This window comes from Pleurodeles waltl, chromosome 10 (assembly GCF_031143425.1).
Source record: "Pleurodeles waltl isolate 20211129_DDA chromosome 10, aPleWal1.hap1.20221129, whole genome shotgun sequence".
Classification (NCBI taxonomy): Eukaryota; Metazoa; Chordata; class Amphibia; order Caudata; family Salamandridae; genus Pleurodeles; species Pleurodeles waltl.
In genome coordinates, this window is record NC_090449.1 from 609441170 (window position 1) to 609461224 (window position 20055).

At 46.7% G+C, this 20055-nt stretch overlaps 1 protein-coding gene across 1 annotated transcript in view; it reads right to left on the reverse strand.

The window, feature by feature from the left end:
- The window catches only part of WDR48 (WD repeat domain 48), a 353999-nt gene that overhangs the window by 46962 nt on the left and 286982 nt on the right, over positions 1-20055 (reverse strand). The window contains exon 17 of the mRNA XM_069211082.1: positions 14813-14889. Within this exon, the coding sequence (XP_069067183.1) occupies positions 14813-14889 (77 nt within the window). The remainder of the gene's footprint in view (positions 1-14812; positions 14890-20055) is intronic.

A 20055-nucleotide genomic window follows, 5' to 3' on the forward strand; every position in this document is an offset into this window, starting at 1 on the left:
TAAACAAGCCGTACTATTGACAGTACCCACTGGTTGGACGTGAAGTCTGCCCACTGTGTCTGGATCCCAGGAAGTCTTCCTGCGGAAGATGTTGGGTGGTCAGGGGTGGTGTGGGGGCTGGGGTTAACAAGGGGAATCACTGCAATTATTTGGCACACCTCTAATGTTTTTCCTGTGTTCATTGCCTCTGTATGATTCCCAACCAAAACCTTTTACTCCTTATTGGTGGTAAGCCTGATGCTGTCACTGGTAGGACTACCCCAGATCTGTGGTGGACGCTTTACCTCCAGTCCTTACCTGTCGCTTCCGAAAGGACTGGCGTGAGGCAGCTGTCTGCAGTGCACCCATCGCTTTTGCTTTCTCTATGTCCTTTTTAATCTTTCCTAACATCTCATTGACTGTCAGGCCGAAGAGATGTTCCCCATCAAAGGGCACATTTAGAAGGTGTTGCTGCGCCTCAGGTTTGAATCCCGAAATAGGCAGCTACGCATGTCTGCATAGAAGGATAGCAGAATTTATACTCCTCACTGAAGTGTGCTGCTTTGCCATTCCATGTAGGAGCCACTACTAGAAAATCTGGGGATAGATGCCCACGGATGCAGAAATGGCCTGAGGAGAGGCTTTGTATGTTCTTTCCACCCCCGGTGTCAGTACCCTACTTTTTATTGGGTCCTTGAAACTTTCTATAGATGGCTTCTGCATTGATTATCACTGGTAGATACTGGGTAGGCTTTTCCATTTTAGGAAGTCCTACACCTCAGGTATGACATGAAATACATGTCAACCTCTTGGTACATACTTGTAAACCTTTTGGTATGCTGCAGCCCTCCCCGTATAACAGTGTAATAACTGATGGGATCGCCTGGCAGGATGGTTTAGTAGGGACTGGCTCATGATATGGGTTAAATGTAAAAAATTACAACACAAGCTGCCGAGCACCAATAAGTAAAAAATTACTTTCCCGCAATTAGTGCATTTAATAAAAATGACAAATAGGCAATCTAGCGTGGAGGAGATGGGAGATGCACTGCATGACGCTAACCACTATTGTGCACAACCAGGTGGAGGTATAGCATGAGGTGAAAGTTTATTTAAACTTCCTCTTTTTTCCCCCTCTTCAGTACGCCTAATGCCTTTTTGGTATACCAGCTGTTCTTTAGTGGTTGGCTTACCCATTTTAGCACTTATGGTCATGGTTAAGGCACTTGTGGTGGCAATTTTTTTTTATTGTGCAAATATATGTATACTTTCATTTGCTAGATTATTCATGGGTATCAGCGCCTCAGACATCTTATCCCGGTGCCCTGAAGAAGGTGGCTTCCGCTGGGCGGTCCCATCGAAACACATGTCGGCACTCTCCAAAGAATAAAAAGGATCATAGTTATGAGTATGTATAATCTACAACTGCTAAGCTGAATTCAACTACTCAATGAAATGCCATCTGAGATTTTTTGGGGAGTGAAGTTCAATAATTATTATTGATTTATCATCTCTAGGCAATGCAGGTTATAAAGCTGTTAGTTGTACTCTAAATGACATGTGAGGGTATACTGTGATTCTTTCATTATTAATTTCGATTAATTATTCCCAGGAAACTCAGGTCTAAAGTTTTACATTTATACCTATATGACATTGGGAACAAAGCTATATAGATTGGGTGTGACATAAGTGACCTTTTTTCTTACCCTTGCTGGTCTCTGATAATTTATGAATGGTATGATAGTGTGTGTTGTGAATGGTAACTTTGTATGAAGGTTTTTAATTACATGTGACGCCTGTGCCCCAGTATTTCATTTAGATAATTTATGCTAAATACTTGAAGGAAAATAATATTTTTTCTCTGAGATGTCATTATTGAGTGTATTATACAATAAATGATGAAGATTGCATTGATTTGTTGAGTTATTAAAATGTATATCTAAAAGAACTTTTTTGCCACACTAGGCTGCCTATTTATCATTTATATTAAATGCATTATTTGCAGAAAAGTTATTTTTCTTACCGATGCGGGGCATCATTTGTTTTCGTTTTTTACGGTATACTCCTTGGTTCATGCTGCCTATGTATTTTGCTTTTCAGGGGGACTCTTTTTGAACTACTCAAGATCTGGGTCATCCTGTGGGTCAACATTATAATCTTCCCATTGGCTGTCAGGGCTCTGTGGGTAGTCCGAATGCCCCTCCTAGTCATCCACTGGAGAATATGGTTCTACGCTCAGTGGCTGAATATTTAAGTGACTGCAATAAGAGAGAATATGCAGGTGAGCTGTGTGGTATTGGTGGTGGTTGGGTAGTGCCTTTGTTCACCATAGGCCTCTTTGGGGTGGATGTATTAAAGGTTACTCAAACTCTAGCCTCCTCTTTTTCGGGGCAGTAAGCTTACCAGTTTGTGGATCGACTGTCCTCTGGCATGAATCAAGGAGCTGTTGAAGTCTATTGATGACAGGGCCTTCCCCTTCCTCAGAGACGTGGTCTTTCGGGGTAGGTTTGAACTTCGGCACCAAAAAGTAATTGTGACGGCTTTTCAACAGTCTCTTTGGAGAATTCCTTCAGCACCAATGATTTCAATGTAGACAGCTTCAACGCTATGATATTCGCGCAGAGTGGGTTGGGGAGGTCTGAGGTTTTGGTGCCTCTGCGGCATGTCTAGGTCTTTGGCTAGTGGCCATAGGCCTGTCGTCCTTTCTCGGCTACAAAGCCTTCTCTCCGTGTCGACCAGAACCAGTAGGTCACAGAGGACCAAGAGTTGGGTCTCTAAATGAGCTGCTTGGGCGATCAGTTCTTGGGCGTGGCTACGGCAAGTCTTAAGACTGGTCTTTGGTAGTCAGAGCTCAAGTAATATCAGTACTCACAATCCTTAGTATAGTCTTTTGCCCCGGAATACTTCTGGCTCGATGTCAGGGCTCCCTTGAAAGGAGAAGACTGATGCCCCTCAGCATCGCTGGCTCCTTCGTTGACATCAGCGTTTTCAGATGCTACGTAGTGCAGGCTACCTGCAAAGTTCTCTCCCTTGTAATCTCTTTCCTCATCTACGCCAATTATTTTCTCCCCCTCCGACACCTCCCATTCAACAGGTGGACTCCATACTATGGGCAAATTGATGGGCCAGACGGTGTCAAAGTCTTTTTGGATTTGAACTGTTGACACGCTGCACAATCCTAGTTGGTGTGTTCCAGAGATAGACATAAATTGCAGTACAGGTGTTGGTCTTTGTGCAAGTACTTTGCATTGCACTATGGCACCTTCGTAGTGGGGTCTGTTCAATGAGCGTTCCCAGAACATTCTCTGGTCCCGATGGAAAGCACTGAATGGTCAACAAGTTGGTTCTTTCAGGACTGGTCACCGAAATCTTGGCCACGTCATGTGGTGAATGCTCTACAATGACTTAAGCTTCTCTGGGTCAAGTAGGCCTTGAAAAAGGGCATTGATAGCAACGGGCAAGTCCAAGCCAGACTGCAGAGAACAACAGTCTGAAGATGGAGCAAATGGCCATGCACATTGCCTCAAAGAGAAGGAGTCAATGGATCCCGGCATTCAAAATTCTTCAAAGAAAAACAACTTGTAATCGTCCAAACCCAACACTAGATGGTAGTAGTTTGCATAATATGGGTATCTACAGCCATACATCAATCAATCAAACATTTATAGAGTGCAGCAAATCACCCGTGAGGGTCTTGAGACAATGCAGCTGTATGCTGCTGTATAGAGGAATGATCTTTTAAACATCCAGGTCTTTAGTTCTCTTCTGAATAGCTGGAGTGACGGTGCAATCCTGAGGGGCAGGAGGAGGTTGTTCCATGCCTTGGCTACCAGGTGCGAGAAGGAGCATCCTCCGCTGTTGGCTTGACGGATCAATGGGGTGTCTACGAGGGAGAAGGAAGCTGATCGGAGGTGTCGCCTCAGTTGGGGGAAGGTCAGGCGTTTGCGGATGTATGCGGTCCTTTGTTGTGCAGGGCCTTGTAGATGTGGGGCAGTATCTTGAACTGGCATCTCTTCTGAAACGGGAGCCAGTGTCATTTTTTTTTAGATGGAATGTAATGTGGGTCCTTCTGGGGGGTTGAGCACGAGTCTAAAGGCTGACTTCTGTATTGTCTGGAGTCTCTTCAGGAGGTGTGCTGTGATTCCTACGTACAGCCTTTCCGTATTCCAGTCTGCTGGTGATGAGGGGCTGTGTGACGGTCCATCTGGTGTCTGCTAGGAGCCACCTGAAGATCTTGCAGAGCATGCAAAGGGTGAGGAAGCAGGGAACGGTGGGCGGAGCTCTCTGGGCCACCATGTGTCAGTCCATGGCAGAGGTGTTTCTCCCAAAGTTGAGGACTTCAGTTTTTTCAGTGTTGAGTTTTAGACAGTTGTCCTTCATTCAGTATGCTACGTTAATCATGCATCGGTGGAATTTAGCTTTTATGGTGGAGGGATCTTCGGACAGTAAGAGGATATGCTGTGTGTCATCAGCATAGGAGATGATGTTGAGTCCCTGTGATCTGACTGTGACGCTCGTATGGGAGGGGGCCATTTAGGAACTGAAGAGGGTCGGGCTGAGGTGATGATGATCTTGGGCTCTGAGGTGAACGGTGGGTTGGTCCTTTGGGTTCTGCCAGTGAGGTAAGAGGAGACCCATTTAAGGGCGTGTCCTCAAATCCTGATGTGGTGGAGTCTGTTGATCAGGATGTGGTGGGAGACGGTGTCAAAAGTAACAGACAGGTCCAGGTGGATGAGAGCTGCTGTTTTTCCATAGTCCAGGAGGGCTCTCATGTCATCTGTGTCTGCAATCAGGGCTGTCCCTGTGCTGTGGTTAGCTACACATGCTACAAATGTTACTTACCTTCTGTAACGCCTTATTCTGTTGAGACTATAACTAGCTGCAGATTCCTTACCTTAGAATTATCCCCACGCCAGACTGGATCCTGAAATGTTTCTTGAGCAGTACCCCTCCGCGCCAGTAGATGTTGTCATCCGCGCCAGAAGTGATGTTCACTGTGCCTATATAGGTGCCACCCAAGCACGCGGACGGCAGTTTCTTTTCAGAACTACCCACGCCAGGAGCGAGAAACACTGACCACTGGTGTGGGAAACTAGGTCCCTGCAAGGGGAACAGCCTTGACCACAGAAAACTGTCTATAAGGCGGGAAGGCTGGGTGGGTCGGTAAAGAATCTGCAGCTGTAGGAAGCTGGCCTAGTGGGTGGTGGGTACCCATGGCACTTACACCTTATACCAGGTCCAGGGTTCCCCTATTAGTGAAGTGTAAGCATATTCCAGTAGGAAGGTTCTCTAAAGGTAGCTGTGGATGAGCATAAAAGGATTATATAGGAGACATGCAAAGCTCATGCAATACCACTGTAGTCACACAGCACTTACACACATGAAAGAAAAAAAACTCAGTGTTGCAAAAATATAGATACTTTATTTTAGTGACAATTACTAAAAACACTAGATAGGCAACCCTCCAATAGGATGTAAGTAAACAAACTGTGCTGTGTAGGTGGTCTAAATACTGGAAAAGGCATGACATATGCATGCCTTTCACAAATGAAAACAAGCAGATTTTAAAAGGCAAGCCCACGAACCAATGTAAGCGACTGACGTGACATGGGCGTGGTTTGAAGTCCAAAGAGAGATTACAGAATAGACGGAGCACTTTGCGCTCGCCCATAAAAATGGAACGCAAATGCAGGAACTCCACCCAGGAACCTGTAAAGGGGAGCTGGGGGAACGAGGAAACCTGAAAGGAAAGTAACAGTGCCCCCCTGGCAGCGGCCAGGAAGAAAGGAGTAAGTTACTGGATTTTCCCCAAACCACCAAAAGGACTGAAAAGAAGGATAAAGCATGAAAAGGACACCAACAAGCCTTGGCAAAGGCAAGCGTCACAGTAGAAGAAAAGTGGAGCTACTGGGGACCAACAAGGTCCAGGAGGACTCAACACATGGGAAGGAGGGGGGAGTTAGAGGGGGGAGGGGTACCAGGAGACCCTCAGCAAGCAGAGTCCACAGAAGAAAAGGCAGCCCCCACAGGAGACCCACTGGTAGAGGACCCAGGAGTTACTGAGGAGCCCATGCAGCACAACTGAAGAAGGGTACCACACAGCAGGAGAAGCACGCAAAGGGATGTGGGCTGGGTTACACGGAGCCTGAAGATCCCTTGGAGGAGATGCCAACAAGCCTTGTGCAGCTGCAAGAGATGAGGTTCACAAGGGTTCTGTCCTGCACGGGAAGGCAAGGGCTTACCTCCACCAAAGTTGGACAGCTGGTACAAAGGACCACGGAGACCACTCCAGACCACCACCTGTGATGGAGGAACCACACAGTTCAGGATGAGAGGAGATCAACGTATCTGGACATCGCTGCAGATGGTGCCTGCAGATGCAGGGGAGTGACTCCTTAACTCCAAGGGAGATTCCTTCTTATTTCTCGAGCAGACTGAAGACTTGCCGCCCTCAGAAGTTGCAGAGCTGGGGAAATGTTGCAGAAGCTGGAAGGAACTGTGGAAACAATGTTGCAAGCAGATACTTCGTCGTGGATGAAGATGGTCAGTTCCTGGAGGGTCCTGTCGCAGTTCCGGTGAGTCGAAGTAGAGGTTGCAGAGGAGTCCTGCTGGAATCCTGCAAGCTGAATCTGAGGACCCACCCAAGAGGGAGACCCTAAATAGTCCTCGGAGGGGGCTGGTCACATAGACAGGGGACCACATATCAGGAGGTGCCTCTGCCTGAAATTGCCACCCAGATGCTCCAGAGGCCTCTGCCCACCTTGGATCCAAGATGCTAGAATCGAGGGACCCTCTGGAGGAGCTCTGGGCACCACCCCTGGAGTGGTGATGGACAGGGACGTGTTCACTTTCCTTTCCATTGTCCAGTTTCGCGCCAGAGCAGGGACTGGAGGTCCCCGAACCCGGTGTAGAATGGTTTATGTAAGGACACCAAATGTCCCCTTCAAAGCATACCAGTGGCTTGAGGAGGCTACCCCTCCCAAGCCATGTAACACCTACTTCCAAAGGGAGAGGGTGTTACCTCCTCTCTCCCAAAAGAAATCCTTTGTTCTGCCTTCCTGGGCTTGAGCTGACCTGTCAGAGGGGTGCCAGCAGCTGGGCTGCCCGGAGAACCCCACAAAGCTGGAAAGAGCAATGCTGGGGTCCTCTAAGGAGCACCCAGAATGCATGGAATCATACTTCCAATACTGGAAACAGTATTGGGGTATGATTCCGACATGTTTTATACCGAACATGCTTAGGTTAGGAGTAACCATTATGTAGTTGGACACCTGTGACCTATGTCGAGTACACACGTAAAATGGCGTCCCTGCACTCATGATGTCTGTGAAAACAGAGCTGGAGTTTGTGGGGGCACCTCTGCTCATGCAAGGTTGACCTCACACACAGGTACCTGCACCCTGCCCTTTGGGCTAGGAGGGCCTACCATAGGGGTGACTTACAGTGACCTGTAGTGAATAGGGTGCAATGGCAGGCCTGCAGATACACTTTGAATGGACTCCCCATGGGTGGCATAATATATGCTACAGCCCATGAGGGACCCCTGGTACCATAATGCCCTGGGAGCCTAGATACCATATACTAGGGAGTTAAATGGGGGCATCAGTATGCAAAATGTGGGGTGTGTGTGGTCCACGCAACCAAGTTTAAAGGGAGAGAGTCAATGGGGTCCTGGTTAGCAGGATCCCAGTGAACACGGTCAAACACACGGACAACAGGCAACAAATGTGGGTAACCACGCCAGAAAGAGTGTACCTTCCTACAGCCACTAGGCAGAGTCTCTAGCAGATAAGGCATTAGTTACCGAAGGTAAATAACTTGTTCATCTGACGGAGAATTCAAGCTGCAAACTGCTTACCTTAAAATAGATACCCAAGCAATTTCTTCCCCGAGGTGGGTCTGTGGAACAAATGTATGCTAGAAAATCTTGCAGGACCGAAGGAGCAAAATGCCCACCCCAAACATCAGGACTGCCCAGGCAGTAGGGGCTGGTGAAAGTGTACAGACGCCCACGCTGCTGTCTGACAGATGCCCATGAAACTCTGCGTGGTAACGCAGTGGTAGCAGCCTTAGCTCTGGTGAAATTAGCACGTAAACCCTCAGTGAGTTGCTTCTTAGCCAATAACAGATTTTAATGTAGAACACAATCCATTGGTAGATGGTTCATTTCTGTAGAACCCTTTCCTTCTTGTCTATGACATACCCTTTGAAAAGTTAGTCGTCCAGCTGGAATTCTCTTCTGTGGTCAAATTAGAACGGCAATGGTCTTTTTGGGTCCAGTCGATGGAGTCGCTTCTTCTATTCAGAGGAATTTGGCGGAGCATGAAAGGTAGGCAGGGTGATGGACTGTCCTACATGAAAGGGAGTGACAATGTTCGGCAGAAAGTAAGCTCTGTGCGAAGAAACAGCTTGTCTAAGAAGATGGTCAAGTACGGAGGCAGAGATGACAAGGCCTGGAGCTCACTGACCCTTCGGGCAGATGGTATTGTCATAAGGGAGGCCGTCTTGACAGTAAGTGGCATGAGAGGACAGTTATGTAGCAGGTCAAAGGGAGCTCACAGAACGTGTAACACTCCGAGCCTAACACTAGATGGCGGACTTATGCAAAGCATGTATATCTACAGCTACAAATGCCATTGAACATTTAAGTACAAGCTTGAGGTCCCATTGCGGCATGATAAAGGGTGAAGAGCGAAACATGTTAGGGACATTTCAAAACCTATTAACAACAGGGGATTTTAAAAGGGGTGGCTGATCAGAGAACCGCATAAAGGCTGAGATGGCAGAAAGATAGCCCTTTAACCCCTTGGTGCCACTGACGTAACGGTTACGTCTTCGGCTGCAGTGCTGCTGTTCCAAGGATGTAACTGTTACGTCCTGCACCTGGCCCACGCGGGGAGCGCTAGCGCTCCCCGGTGGGCCTCCCACCCACACCCCCCAGGCAGGGATGGCAGCGGAACCTACCCCCTCCCCCGCCCCCTCTAGGGGCAGCTGACCTCATCAGAGGTCACCCCCGACATGCTGGAAGCATGGCTTCCAGCGCGTCCAAGGTGAAACTGATTACTTTCTCCTCTGGATGGGGGAAGGAGCAGGTCAGAGAGGCATGAAAGGAAAGGAAAGGCTTTTCCGGTCTATCTGACGATCGTGCTGCAGGAATGCCCACTAGACAGCAGGGAGCTTGTTTTTTGTATATTGCACATGAGGGGAGTGGCCCCTTAGGCAAGGGTTGCTCCCGAAGGGGGCAAGTATAATTAAGGGGGGCAGATGGACCTATTTTAATTAGGCCCCTCTGCCTCCAAGGGAGGCAGAAACCGCTAGACACCAGGGATCATTTTTATTTATTTATTTTTACAGGAGGGGGGTGGCCCCTTAGGCAAGGGTCACTCCCCTGGGAGGCAATATTGTTTTAGGCCATTTCTGTCCCCCTATGGGGGTTAGATCGACCTATTTTTATTAGGCCAATCTGCCCGAAGGGGGTGGGGGGATGGGGGTGGGGGGCAGAAACCACTAGACACCAGGCATTTTTTTTTTTTACATGCACTTTACATAAGGGAAGCGGACCCTTGGGCAAGGGTCGCTCCCCAGGGAGGCATATCATATTAGACCATTTCTACCCCCACCCCAGAGGCACATTGGCCTACTTTTATCAGGCCAATCTGCCCTCACCAGGGATTTTTCTGAGTGTGTTTTGTTTGGGTGGGCAAGCCATTGGGCAATTGTTGCTGCCCATGGGGGCAAATTACTGTTTGCCATTTCTGCCCCCCCTTGGGCACAGATCAGCCTATTTGTATTAGGCCCATCTGCCCCCAAGGGAGGCAGAAACCACTTAGGCACCAGGGATCGTGTGTGTGTGTTTTGTTTGGGGGGTGGGGGCCAGCCCCTTGTGCAAGGGTCGCTACCTTTGTGTGTGGGTTTGGTAGGTTTCCCTAAGTGCCGGCTGAGCTACAGCCCTAAATCCACAGCTAGGCACTTTGCAAAAAACAGGTCAGTTTTCATTAGAAAAATGTGATGTGTTCATGTTGTGTTTTGGGGTATTTCCTGTCGCGGGCACTATGCCTACTCACACAAGTGAGGTACCATTTTAATCAGGAGACTTGGGGGAAGGCTGGGTGGAAGGAAGTTTGTGGCTCCTCTCAGATTCCAGAACTTTTTAACACCGATATGTAAGGTGAAAAGTGTTTTTTTGCCAAATGTTGAGATTTGCAAAAGATTCTGGGTGCCAGAACCTGGAGACAGCCCCACAAGTCACCCAATTCTGGATTCCCCTAGGTGTCTAGATTTAAAAAATGTTCAGGTTTGCTAGGTTTCCCTAGGTGCCGGCTGAGCTACAGGCCAAAATCCACAGCTAGGCACTTTGCAAAAAACACGTTAGATTTCAATGTAAAAATGTGATGTGTCCATGTTGAGTTTTGGGGCGTTTCCTATCACGGGCACTAGGCCTACTCACACAAGTGAGGTACCATTTTTATCAGGGGACTTGGGGAAACACAGAATAGCAAAACAAGTGTTATTGCCCCTTATCTTTCTCTACATTTTGTCCTTCCAAATATAAGAGAGTGTGTAAAAAAGAAGTCTATTTGAGAAATGCCCTGTAATTCACATGCTAGTATGGGGACCCCCGAATTCAGAGATGTGCAAATAACCACTGCTTCTCAACACCTTATCTTGTGCCCATTTTGAAAAAACAAAAGTTTCCTTGATACCTAGTTTTCACTCTTTATATTTTACCAAATGAATACCAGTATAAAATGAAAACCCATTGCAAGGTGCAGCTCATTTATTGGCTCTGGGTACCTAGGGTTCTTGATGAACCTACAAGCCCTATGTATCCCCGCAACCAGAAGAGCCCAACAGACGTAACAGTATATTGCTTTCAAAAATCTGCTATAGCTGGAAAAAGTTACATAAGAAAACGTAGACAGAAATGGCTGTTTTTTAACTCAATTTCAATATTTTTTTTATTTCAGCTGTTACTTTCTGTAGGAGAACCTTGAAGGATCTACACAAACGACCCCTTTGTGAATTCAGAATTTTGTTTACACACCCGTTTTTATCATTAATTGGAAGGAGGCTGGAAGCACAAAAAAATAGTAAAATAGTAAAAATGGGGTATATGTCCCAGTAAAATGCCAAAATTGTGTTGAAAAATTTGTTTTTCTGACTTAATTCTTCCTGTTCCTGAAAGCTGGGAACATGGTGATTTTAGCACTGCTAACCCTTTTTTGATGCCATTTGCAGGGAAAAACCCAAATGCTTTCTTCTGCAGCAGGGACTTAAATTTGCCGTGGATCGCTTATGTGGACAAAAAGTTATGAGGGCCTAAGCGCAAACTACCCGAAATAGTTAAAAAAAAAAAGGCTTGGCAAAGGTGGTGAAAAGCCCTGGCAGCTAAGGGGTTAATGTGACCAAGGTAGAGCTTTTCTGAGAGATTGAGAAAATAAACAGAAGGACCTGAGAAAGGGGAGCGGAAAGAGGGTCAAACTTGATCTCTACACACAATGCCACAAACTTGCTCCAGCTGCAGTTGTATACTGTCCTGGTGGAGAGAAACCTGGCTGCCAAGGTAATATTGCAGACTTCGGATGGATGGTCAAAAGCTGTAAACCATCACAGCTCAATCCCCACACATGAAGGCGGAGCACTGACAAGTTCTGGTGGAGAACCCGTACCAGCTGCTGTGATCCTTTCAAAGGGCAGCCTGATCAGAGGACTGATGGCCATGCTCAACAACTCTCTGAGTGCAGTCTGGAGCCACAAGGTTGCCTCAGGCTCGGTCGTAACTGATTTTCTTGAGAACGATGGGTAGGAGTGGAATGGGCGAGAAAGGCATACAGGAGGCCCGAACTCTGCTCCAGATGAAAAGCACGTCCGAGCAAGAGCTGCCTTGGAAACTGCAGAGTGCCGAACTGCTGACATGGTTAGATCTGTTCACCTCTGCCGAGAACTCACAAAGGCTCTCCCCGCTGCCGAAAGAGACCTCGCACCACCTCTGGGTGGAGACACCATTGTTCATCCACTAGCCATCTTCGGCTAAGTTCCTCTCTCCGAGCCCGCCAGGTGTTGAACCACCATGAGGGAGAGGGATCTGCTGCCGACCCAATCACAGTTCCTTAACAACCACTGCAGATCTTTTGCAGTTCCCTCCAAGATCTGGACAATGTTAGAGAAATTCCCCATATGTTGTGCCCACTGAAACCTCATGTCTCACTGAAGAGCCTGCAAATGCCAGTGGGAATGTGTCACAAGCAGGCTCCGTGACAGAGGCATTGAAGAGTATCCGGGCAGTACTGCTGAAGGTTGCCAGCAGTGCTGGGAGCATCTACATCAGGACGAGCCTCAGGGAAGGTCGATGTGGAATGACCAGCGCTGGTCCAGATCCATCTTTGGATCCAAGGGGCTTAACTGCCGACAGGCGCTGATCGGCTGGCAGTTAACCAGTAGGGGCCCCTCCTGACACTACTGGGCTGGAAGGTGCACCAGCGAGGCAGGGAGCCAAAATAATGAAGTGCATGACCTTGAACTTTGAGAAGCTGGGCGGGGCTGCTCCGGCTCCTGGAAACTTGGGAAGGTACAGAGTTGGCCAGGCGCATGCTCAACAGCAGACTCCGGCCTTGAATGTTAACGGTCTCTCGTCTTGTAGGATGACTTCAACGGACAAGATGAAGTCAAAAACCTCTTCAACTTCTTACTTTTCTTTTACTTATGGGACTTACCCAAATTTCTGGATTACTTTGATGAAGATCGATGGCTTTTCAACCGATCCCAGGACCTTCCTTTCAACTGGTATTGAGACTGTCGCAATGTCACACGTCAGGCAGCAAGAGGTTTGAGAGACCTCTCCCCCTCAAGGCCTTCTCACTTCCTGTGGGCCACTAGGCCGCTGTCATTTTGGGCAGGTCAGCGGTGTAGACGCCAGCCTCTTTACAGGAAGTCCTATTTAAACAGCTGCTCGCGTACTAAAAAAATGGCATTGGTTACCTATTAGAAAGTGGACAATCTTCCAGCTCTGCTGCGGGACGCATAAGGCCTTATGCCAGACCCAACCTGCTTTCCTGCACTCAAGACTTAGTTACTATTTGCCTTTCAGACAGTTAAGGTCTTCAACCAAAACCTTTCTGCACACCCCATGTATTCATACCTCTAGATCTGGTTGCAGATATCCTCATATTTGGCCCTGTATCACTGGAACAATCTCCATTCTTACCTATCACAATTTTTTTATTTTAAGAAGATGTTAAAAACATGGTTGTTTTAAAAAGTGACACTTTTGCCAGAACAGCACTGTGTTGAGATATTTCTTAGGGAGTGAGTTGGACACTTTATCAAGAATGAATTAATAAATAAAGGCTGTGAGGTGCATGGCAGTCAATGAAGGTCTTCACACTGTTGTCGTGCTCCAGGCACTGAAGGCAAACAAGATGTCGGTCTGTCACCGACATCTGTCGGTGACAGGTGCCATATGGCTTGAAGTCAGCATTTCTAGTAGGCACACCTGCCACACCAGAAGAAAATAAAAAAAAAAATGAGACAAAATGTTGAAAAAAGGTCAGTCAAAAAATGACTGGGTATAACGCTCTCTCTGGATCTGCACTGACTGGTGCACAAAGAAATGAACGGACATCAGTGGGCTAGGATGGTGCCTATATAGGAACCGCACAAGTCACTTCAGGTGCAGACAATGCCATGCGGAGTCAATTACACCACCTACCAGCAGCTGGGTAACTGCTCAAGAAAAAAAGTCAGGATCCAACCCGACAGCTGGGGGTAAATCTAAGGCAAGGAATCTGCAGTGAAGTCTATCAGATATCTGCACCTTTTTTAGCTCATCAAAAGTCCCACACTAGATAAAAGGCATAGTGTTAAGCTGTCTCAAGGTCCGACCACACATCAACTTCCCCAAGCCTCAAATATATCAGCAAGACGCCCAACACTGCTGGTCTGAAACAATTTCAATCTCTCAGTGGCTACCTTAGTCCAAACACTTCCCATGAATGTAGTCCCATTTTCTTCGAAGAAGACCTGCTGCACTTAATAATAAATGGTTACCTTATTTTAATACAATCATAGATATGGAGGTCCACCGACCTTTCAGGCCACCATCATGTGACTGTTGGCAGTAAGAGCGAGTTTTGCGACCTATGTCAAGAATATTAATGAGGTACGTAGGGCTGTGACAAACTCTGCTTCGGAAATTTTTGAACCAACCTAACAATATGTAGGTCTTCTTGCAAAATTGGCCACAAAAATAATTGTGACCACTTTTTGTGGCTAGTGTAGTAATATATGGGGCATTAGATGTGAGAAGCCATTGAGGGCGTGAGTGTGTAATAGCATTAGCACATATGCCTTGCTCCCATTCAGTTTTTTAAATTTCTGGCATCAAAAAATCGTTTCATTCACTTGACCTGCAACAGGGGAATAAACATGACAATTAATGGGAACTAAACAGCTCAAGGCATCAAAACGAGGTGATTTTACAACCTCTGTGGACACAAAACACAGTTTAATTCAATGCTAACTTCGTGCCCTTCTGGTGCTCAAAGACAAAATAAAGGTACAAAAACAAACGATGGAAAGGCGACATTGCAAGTATATTAATTATTAAATTCTCCATCTCAAATTAGCAAAATAAAAATGTTCATATTCAAACATAAGAAGAAATGATTAAGTATTTGTGGGGGAAAATATTATCGTAGTACTGAAAATGAAAATTTCATAGCAGACAAGAACAAGGAGAAATAGTTTTCAAATCATAGGAATTGTTCCATAATGTTAGCTATGAGTCAAAAACACAAAAGTTAGCTGCTTGGAAGACAAGAAAACAAGAACTTACTTCTTCAATGTTTTTGCCCCAGATGACGAGTGAGGCTGGAGGTAGAAGGGAATTTTGTTGAATTTTGGCATGTTTTTCTAATAGGAAATAAAAACATTAGATTAATAGTGCTGCAACCTGCTCCTGTGAAATGATCACAACCCATGCTTTGTTTGTAAACCTCGGGACCCCCATTCTCTCCCTATGTTTTGTGTGGATGAAAAACAAATCAATGAGTTATGTAGTTGAAAGTTACCCTCTATTTCTTAAGGAGAGAGGCATCAGATTCAAAGATTTAGATGGGCAAGTTTATTATTAGACTAACATTTTTAGCCTTGATGGGTGAGGTAGGACTATGCAGTGACAAATGGCTCCAACACCAGGAGTTTAAGTGACAAGTTAATACAAAGCGCTACTATGATGTTCTACAATATGAGTTACACATTTGTCTTCATTTAATGGAAATTTCGAAGAGGTGTGAAGGTGTTACTTAGTTGCCACGTATGAAACTAAAAGACCTACATTCCAAAGTTAAATCTGCTCTTGCCCAATCGTATGATTGGATCACAGGACCTTAAAGTGCCAAAAGAAAAAATTACATACCTTTACCAACGATATTCCTGGTAGATACTCTGCTTAACAGCAGATTCATCTCTTGAGTATCTATAGATGCCAGACTGAATCAAGAAACTTTGCAACAGCTCCTGTGTGCAGGAAGGAGGTGCTGTCTCCATCTTGGCATCAGTTGTGGCACAGATGTAACATCACTGGAGCTATGTAGAGCCAATCTAGAGACTTGACATCAGTTCCTCGTACATTCTGTCTGAGCCCTTTGACTCCGAGGGAAGGACAGCATTGGCGTGAACATGAATTGCAGTGCAACACAACTAGAATGAATGAAAAATGAGAGAAATATTTATAGAGGAGTAGCTACTCCTAGGAGTGTAAATTGGAGACAATGAACAGCTATGCTTAGACAAGAAAGCCATATTTTAGTGTTTCTCAGAACTGAGGTTCATTGTTGGCGCTTCAGAGATTGACCGGGAGCTGATTCCAAACTTGAGCAGCCAGGAACGATAAAGAAGAGCCACCCTTTGTTACACATCTGACTTTTGGAATCACTGCGAACAGCATGTCTGATGAGAGAATGATCTATAGTGGATAAACGTGTCCAAAAGGTACTGGGTACCCATTTCACGAAGAGCTCAATGTGCTAGCATGAGGATTTAAACAGAATTCTTCCTTTACCGGCAACCAGTACAGGGCCCCTAAGATGAAGAGAAATTGAGGCACGGATGGGAATGTTTTGACGTAACCGTGCAGTGGCATTCCGTACCACCTGCAGCCATTTAACTAGACCATTCGTTAGACCCCAATACAGGACACTGGAATAGAATAAACTTGACGTGTTGAGAGCATTGCCAACTGTTTTTCGGGAGAATAGCGGTAGCAGGGAGAAATGCTTTCAAAGCCTGTAGCATCGCAACAGAAGAGAATACTACAGTCTTCACCAGGGGCTCAAAAAAGAGAATGGTCAAATTTCACTCACAGGTTCTGTGCCACTGTAGCTGGACTGGAGGAGTGGGGGGGGGGGGGGGGTCTTCTCCAGTATCTTGGTAGCCACCAATAAGAAAGATGAGTCTTAAGTTGGTTATGGGGCATTCAGCCCTAGATTTTGTTTTTAAGTGATGGAATGAAGTTAGCCTTCTTGCAGCTAAGTGGAAGCAATACAGTAGACCAAGACGTATTGAACATTTGTTTAAAAACAGTGTTGATGACCTTAACTTTCAATGCCAAAACCGAAGGTGGAGCAGTGTAAGCTGGAGAACCTGACTTACACTCCTTATTGGTCTTTTCTGACTCTTACTGTACAACTCCACTGGATACAGTGATATTCAGGTCACATGTGCCTTCAGATGTAGAAACATTTTGTAAGTTTAAAAATGTCCCAAGGATTATTTGAGGTAGCACTGATTTCACTCTGAAAATAGGAGGCTTGGGCAATCTTTAGGGCAGCATGATATTTAATTAGGCCATTCCTGTAAAGGGCCTTTTGAGAAGGTAAATATTGGTTCGGGCATACTCTATCTACCGTGAACAACAACCTTAATAATTTTAAAATGTCTATGACCATCTTTCAGAACATGGAGGTCAGTGGGATTAGTGCTGAATTTGAAGGTAGAGTGTACACCAGAAGGATTGTTACAGGAGGTAAGTAACTTTTCTTCTGTAGGATACTTCTACAAGCAGATTACTCAACCTCATAGTAGCCGTCCCTGCAGACCAGACTGTCCAGGCAGTAGTGTTTAGTGAACATGTGCAGAGACGCACATGTTGCTGCCTGGCAAATATCTAGGACTGGAACTCCACTTGCTAACAAAGTGGTTGCAGTAGTTGCTCGGGTAGAGAGAGCACGCAAACTCTCAGGCTATTGCTTCTCACCCAAAGATTAGCACTTTTTAATACAGAGAACAACCCATCTAGAGATGGTGCTTTTCTGAACTGCCTGACCTTTCTTCGCATCCACATAACCAACAAAGATTTGATGGTCAACCTGAAAGTCTTTGGTACGACTGAAGTAGAATGCCAACACTCTTTTTTTGGATTCAGAAGGTGGAGTCTCTCCTCTTTATGAGAAGGATGTGGGGATGCATAAAAAGTAGGCATGGTGATGGATTGAAGTATATGAAAGAACATGACCATTTTAGGGAGGAAAGAGGCCCTGGTACGAAGCACCGCTTTGTCAAGATGGACAGAGATAAAGGGTGGCTTCGAAGAAAGAGCTTGCAGCTCACTCACTCTACGAGCAGAGGTGATGTCTACAAGAAAGCCTCTCTTTAAAGTGACAATTATGAAGAGGCTCACAGGGAGCACACGAAGTAAGTGAGCACCAAGTTCAAATCCCACTGGGGCATTATGAACAGGGTAGGACAAAACATGTAGGTAAGACCCTTGAGGAACCTCCCAACAATGGGAGATTTAGACAAAGAGGGTTGATCTGGTAGTCTGAGGAAAGCAGAGATGCCAGACAGATAACCTCTAAGAGTGCCCAAAGCAGAGTCCTACTGGGCAAGAGAGAGTACAAACAAGAGAACTTCAAACAGAGGTGATGAAAGGGGATCAACAGACTTGCTGATACACCATGTCACAAATTTGCTCCAACAACAGGCATACACCGTTTTGGTAGAGAGATGCCTGGCAGACCTCAGGCGATTGGTTGGGAGCTGTCAACTGCCGCCGCTCAATCTCCATGTAAGAAAGTGGAGACAGGACAGGTTCGGTGGAAAACCGTTCCCTGCTGCTGCCACAGAAGATCCTCCCGAAGAGGAGGTCTGAATGGAGGATTGATGGTCATGCTTAGAACCCCGGGATACTATACTCTTTGTGCCCAGTCCAGAGCATCATAGATTACTTGGGCCCGGTCGTTCTTGATCTTTTTGAGAACTCTAGTCAGAAGTGGTATTGGCAGAAAGGCATTTAGGAGGCGTGAGTTTCATTCGAGACAAAAAGCGTCACAGAGTGCCGCCTTGGAAATTCTAGTGCGCAAAACAGCTGACATTGCACGTTCTCTGCGGAGGCAGAAAAGACCTAACCAAGGTTTTCCCCACTGCTGAAAGTGACCTTGCCTCAGCTCCGGATGGAGATGCCATTCATGATCAATCATGCATTGACAGCTGGGTTTGTCTGCTCTGATGTTCAGAGAGCCTGTCAGATGTTAAACCACCAGGGATATGCTTTGACGTTCCCTTCATGTCCAGAGGCGTAGAGCCTCCTGACAAAGGGTCCACAACCGTACTCTGCCCTGCTTGTTGCAGTACCACATGCGGCGGTGTTGTCCGTGAACACCTGCACCACTTTTTTCCCTTGAGAGAGTGAAGCAATGCTTTCAATGCAAGCTCCAAAAGACTGATGTGGAGCCTGGACCCTGCCAGAGACCAGACGCCTTTGATCTCCTCCTCCCTCATGTGGCCCCACATCCAGGAGTGACATCTGCCATTACTGTCAGATCTGGTTGGCGAAAGAAAAGGGATCTGCTATTGACCCAATTGCGGTTCGAAAGCTACCAATGTAGATCTTGCTCAGTTCCCTTTGAGCTATGGACCATGTTGGAGAGATTTCCCTGAATCTGTGACCACTGGAACTTCAGGTCCCACTGCAGAGCCCGTATAAGCCATGTGGCATGTGTGACCAGCAGGATGCTGGACGCCATGAGGCACAGAAGCCTTAGAGTCATTCTCACGGAAACCGAGGACAGAGGCTGAAACATCGGTATCACAGCCTGAATATCCTGGACTAGCCGCTCAGGAGGATAGGACCGAAACTTCACTGTGTCCAGAGTGACTTTGCTGAAAAGGAGTGTCTGAGAGGGAGTAAGGTGTGATTTTGGCATGTTTATAGTGAACCCCTGCGAATGCAGGAGGTTCGCTGTATTCTGGAGGTGGGAGGTAACAGCCTGGGGCAAGCCTGCGTTCAACAGCCAGTCATCGAGGTAGTGGAAGACTGAGATCTCTAGCCTGCGCAGATGACCTGTGACCACCGCCATCACTTTTCGTAAACACCCGAGGGGCACTGGTAAGTCCAAAGGGTAACACAGTAAACTGAAAGTGCTCGTGACCTACCACGAACTGCAAGTAACGTCTGTGGGCATGCAGGACAGGAATATGAAAGAAGGCGTCCTGCAAGTCCAATGCAACAAGCCAGTCCCCATGGCAGATGGGACCTGAGCCAGAGTGAGCATTCTGAACTTTTCCTTTCTGAGGAAGAGATTGAGGGACCGGAGGTCTAGCATAAGGCTGAGGCCCTTGCACTTCTTGGGCACCAGAAAGTAGCAGGAATAACGACTACAATCTACTTCTGGCACAGCGACCCTCTCTATGGCTCCCTTGGCCAAGAGAGTCTAAACTTTCTCGCCAGGGAGTACCAAGTGATCCTCCGTCAATCGATCGTATGATGGTGGCATGGGCGGAGGGGTAGTCTCCAAGTGGAGGAAGTAGCCCCTTCAGATGGTTTGCAAAACCCACCTGTCTGTCGTGATGGATTCCAGTGGGGCAAGTGATGGCAAATCCTGCCTCAAACAGGTCCGTCAGGGAGACAAGGACTAGGAAGGTTTGGAGGCTGCAGCAGGGAGAGTGGTGGTGGACTGGGCTGACAGCTGGCTCCCTGATCCACAGACATGCTGGATCTCAGCCATGCAGAGGCTGAGCAGCATGAGCAGCACAGTGGTTGGATGGAAATGGATGCAGTTGGGGGCCACTTCCATAGCC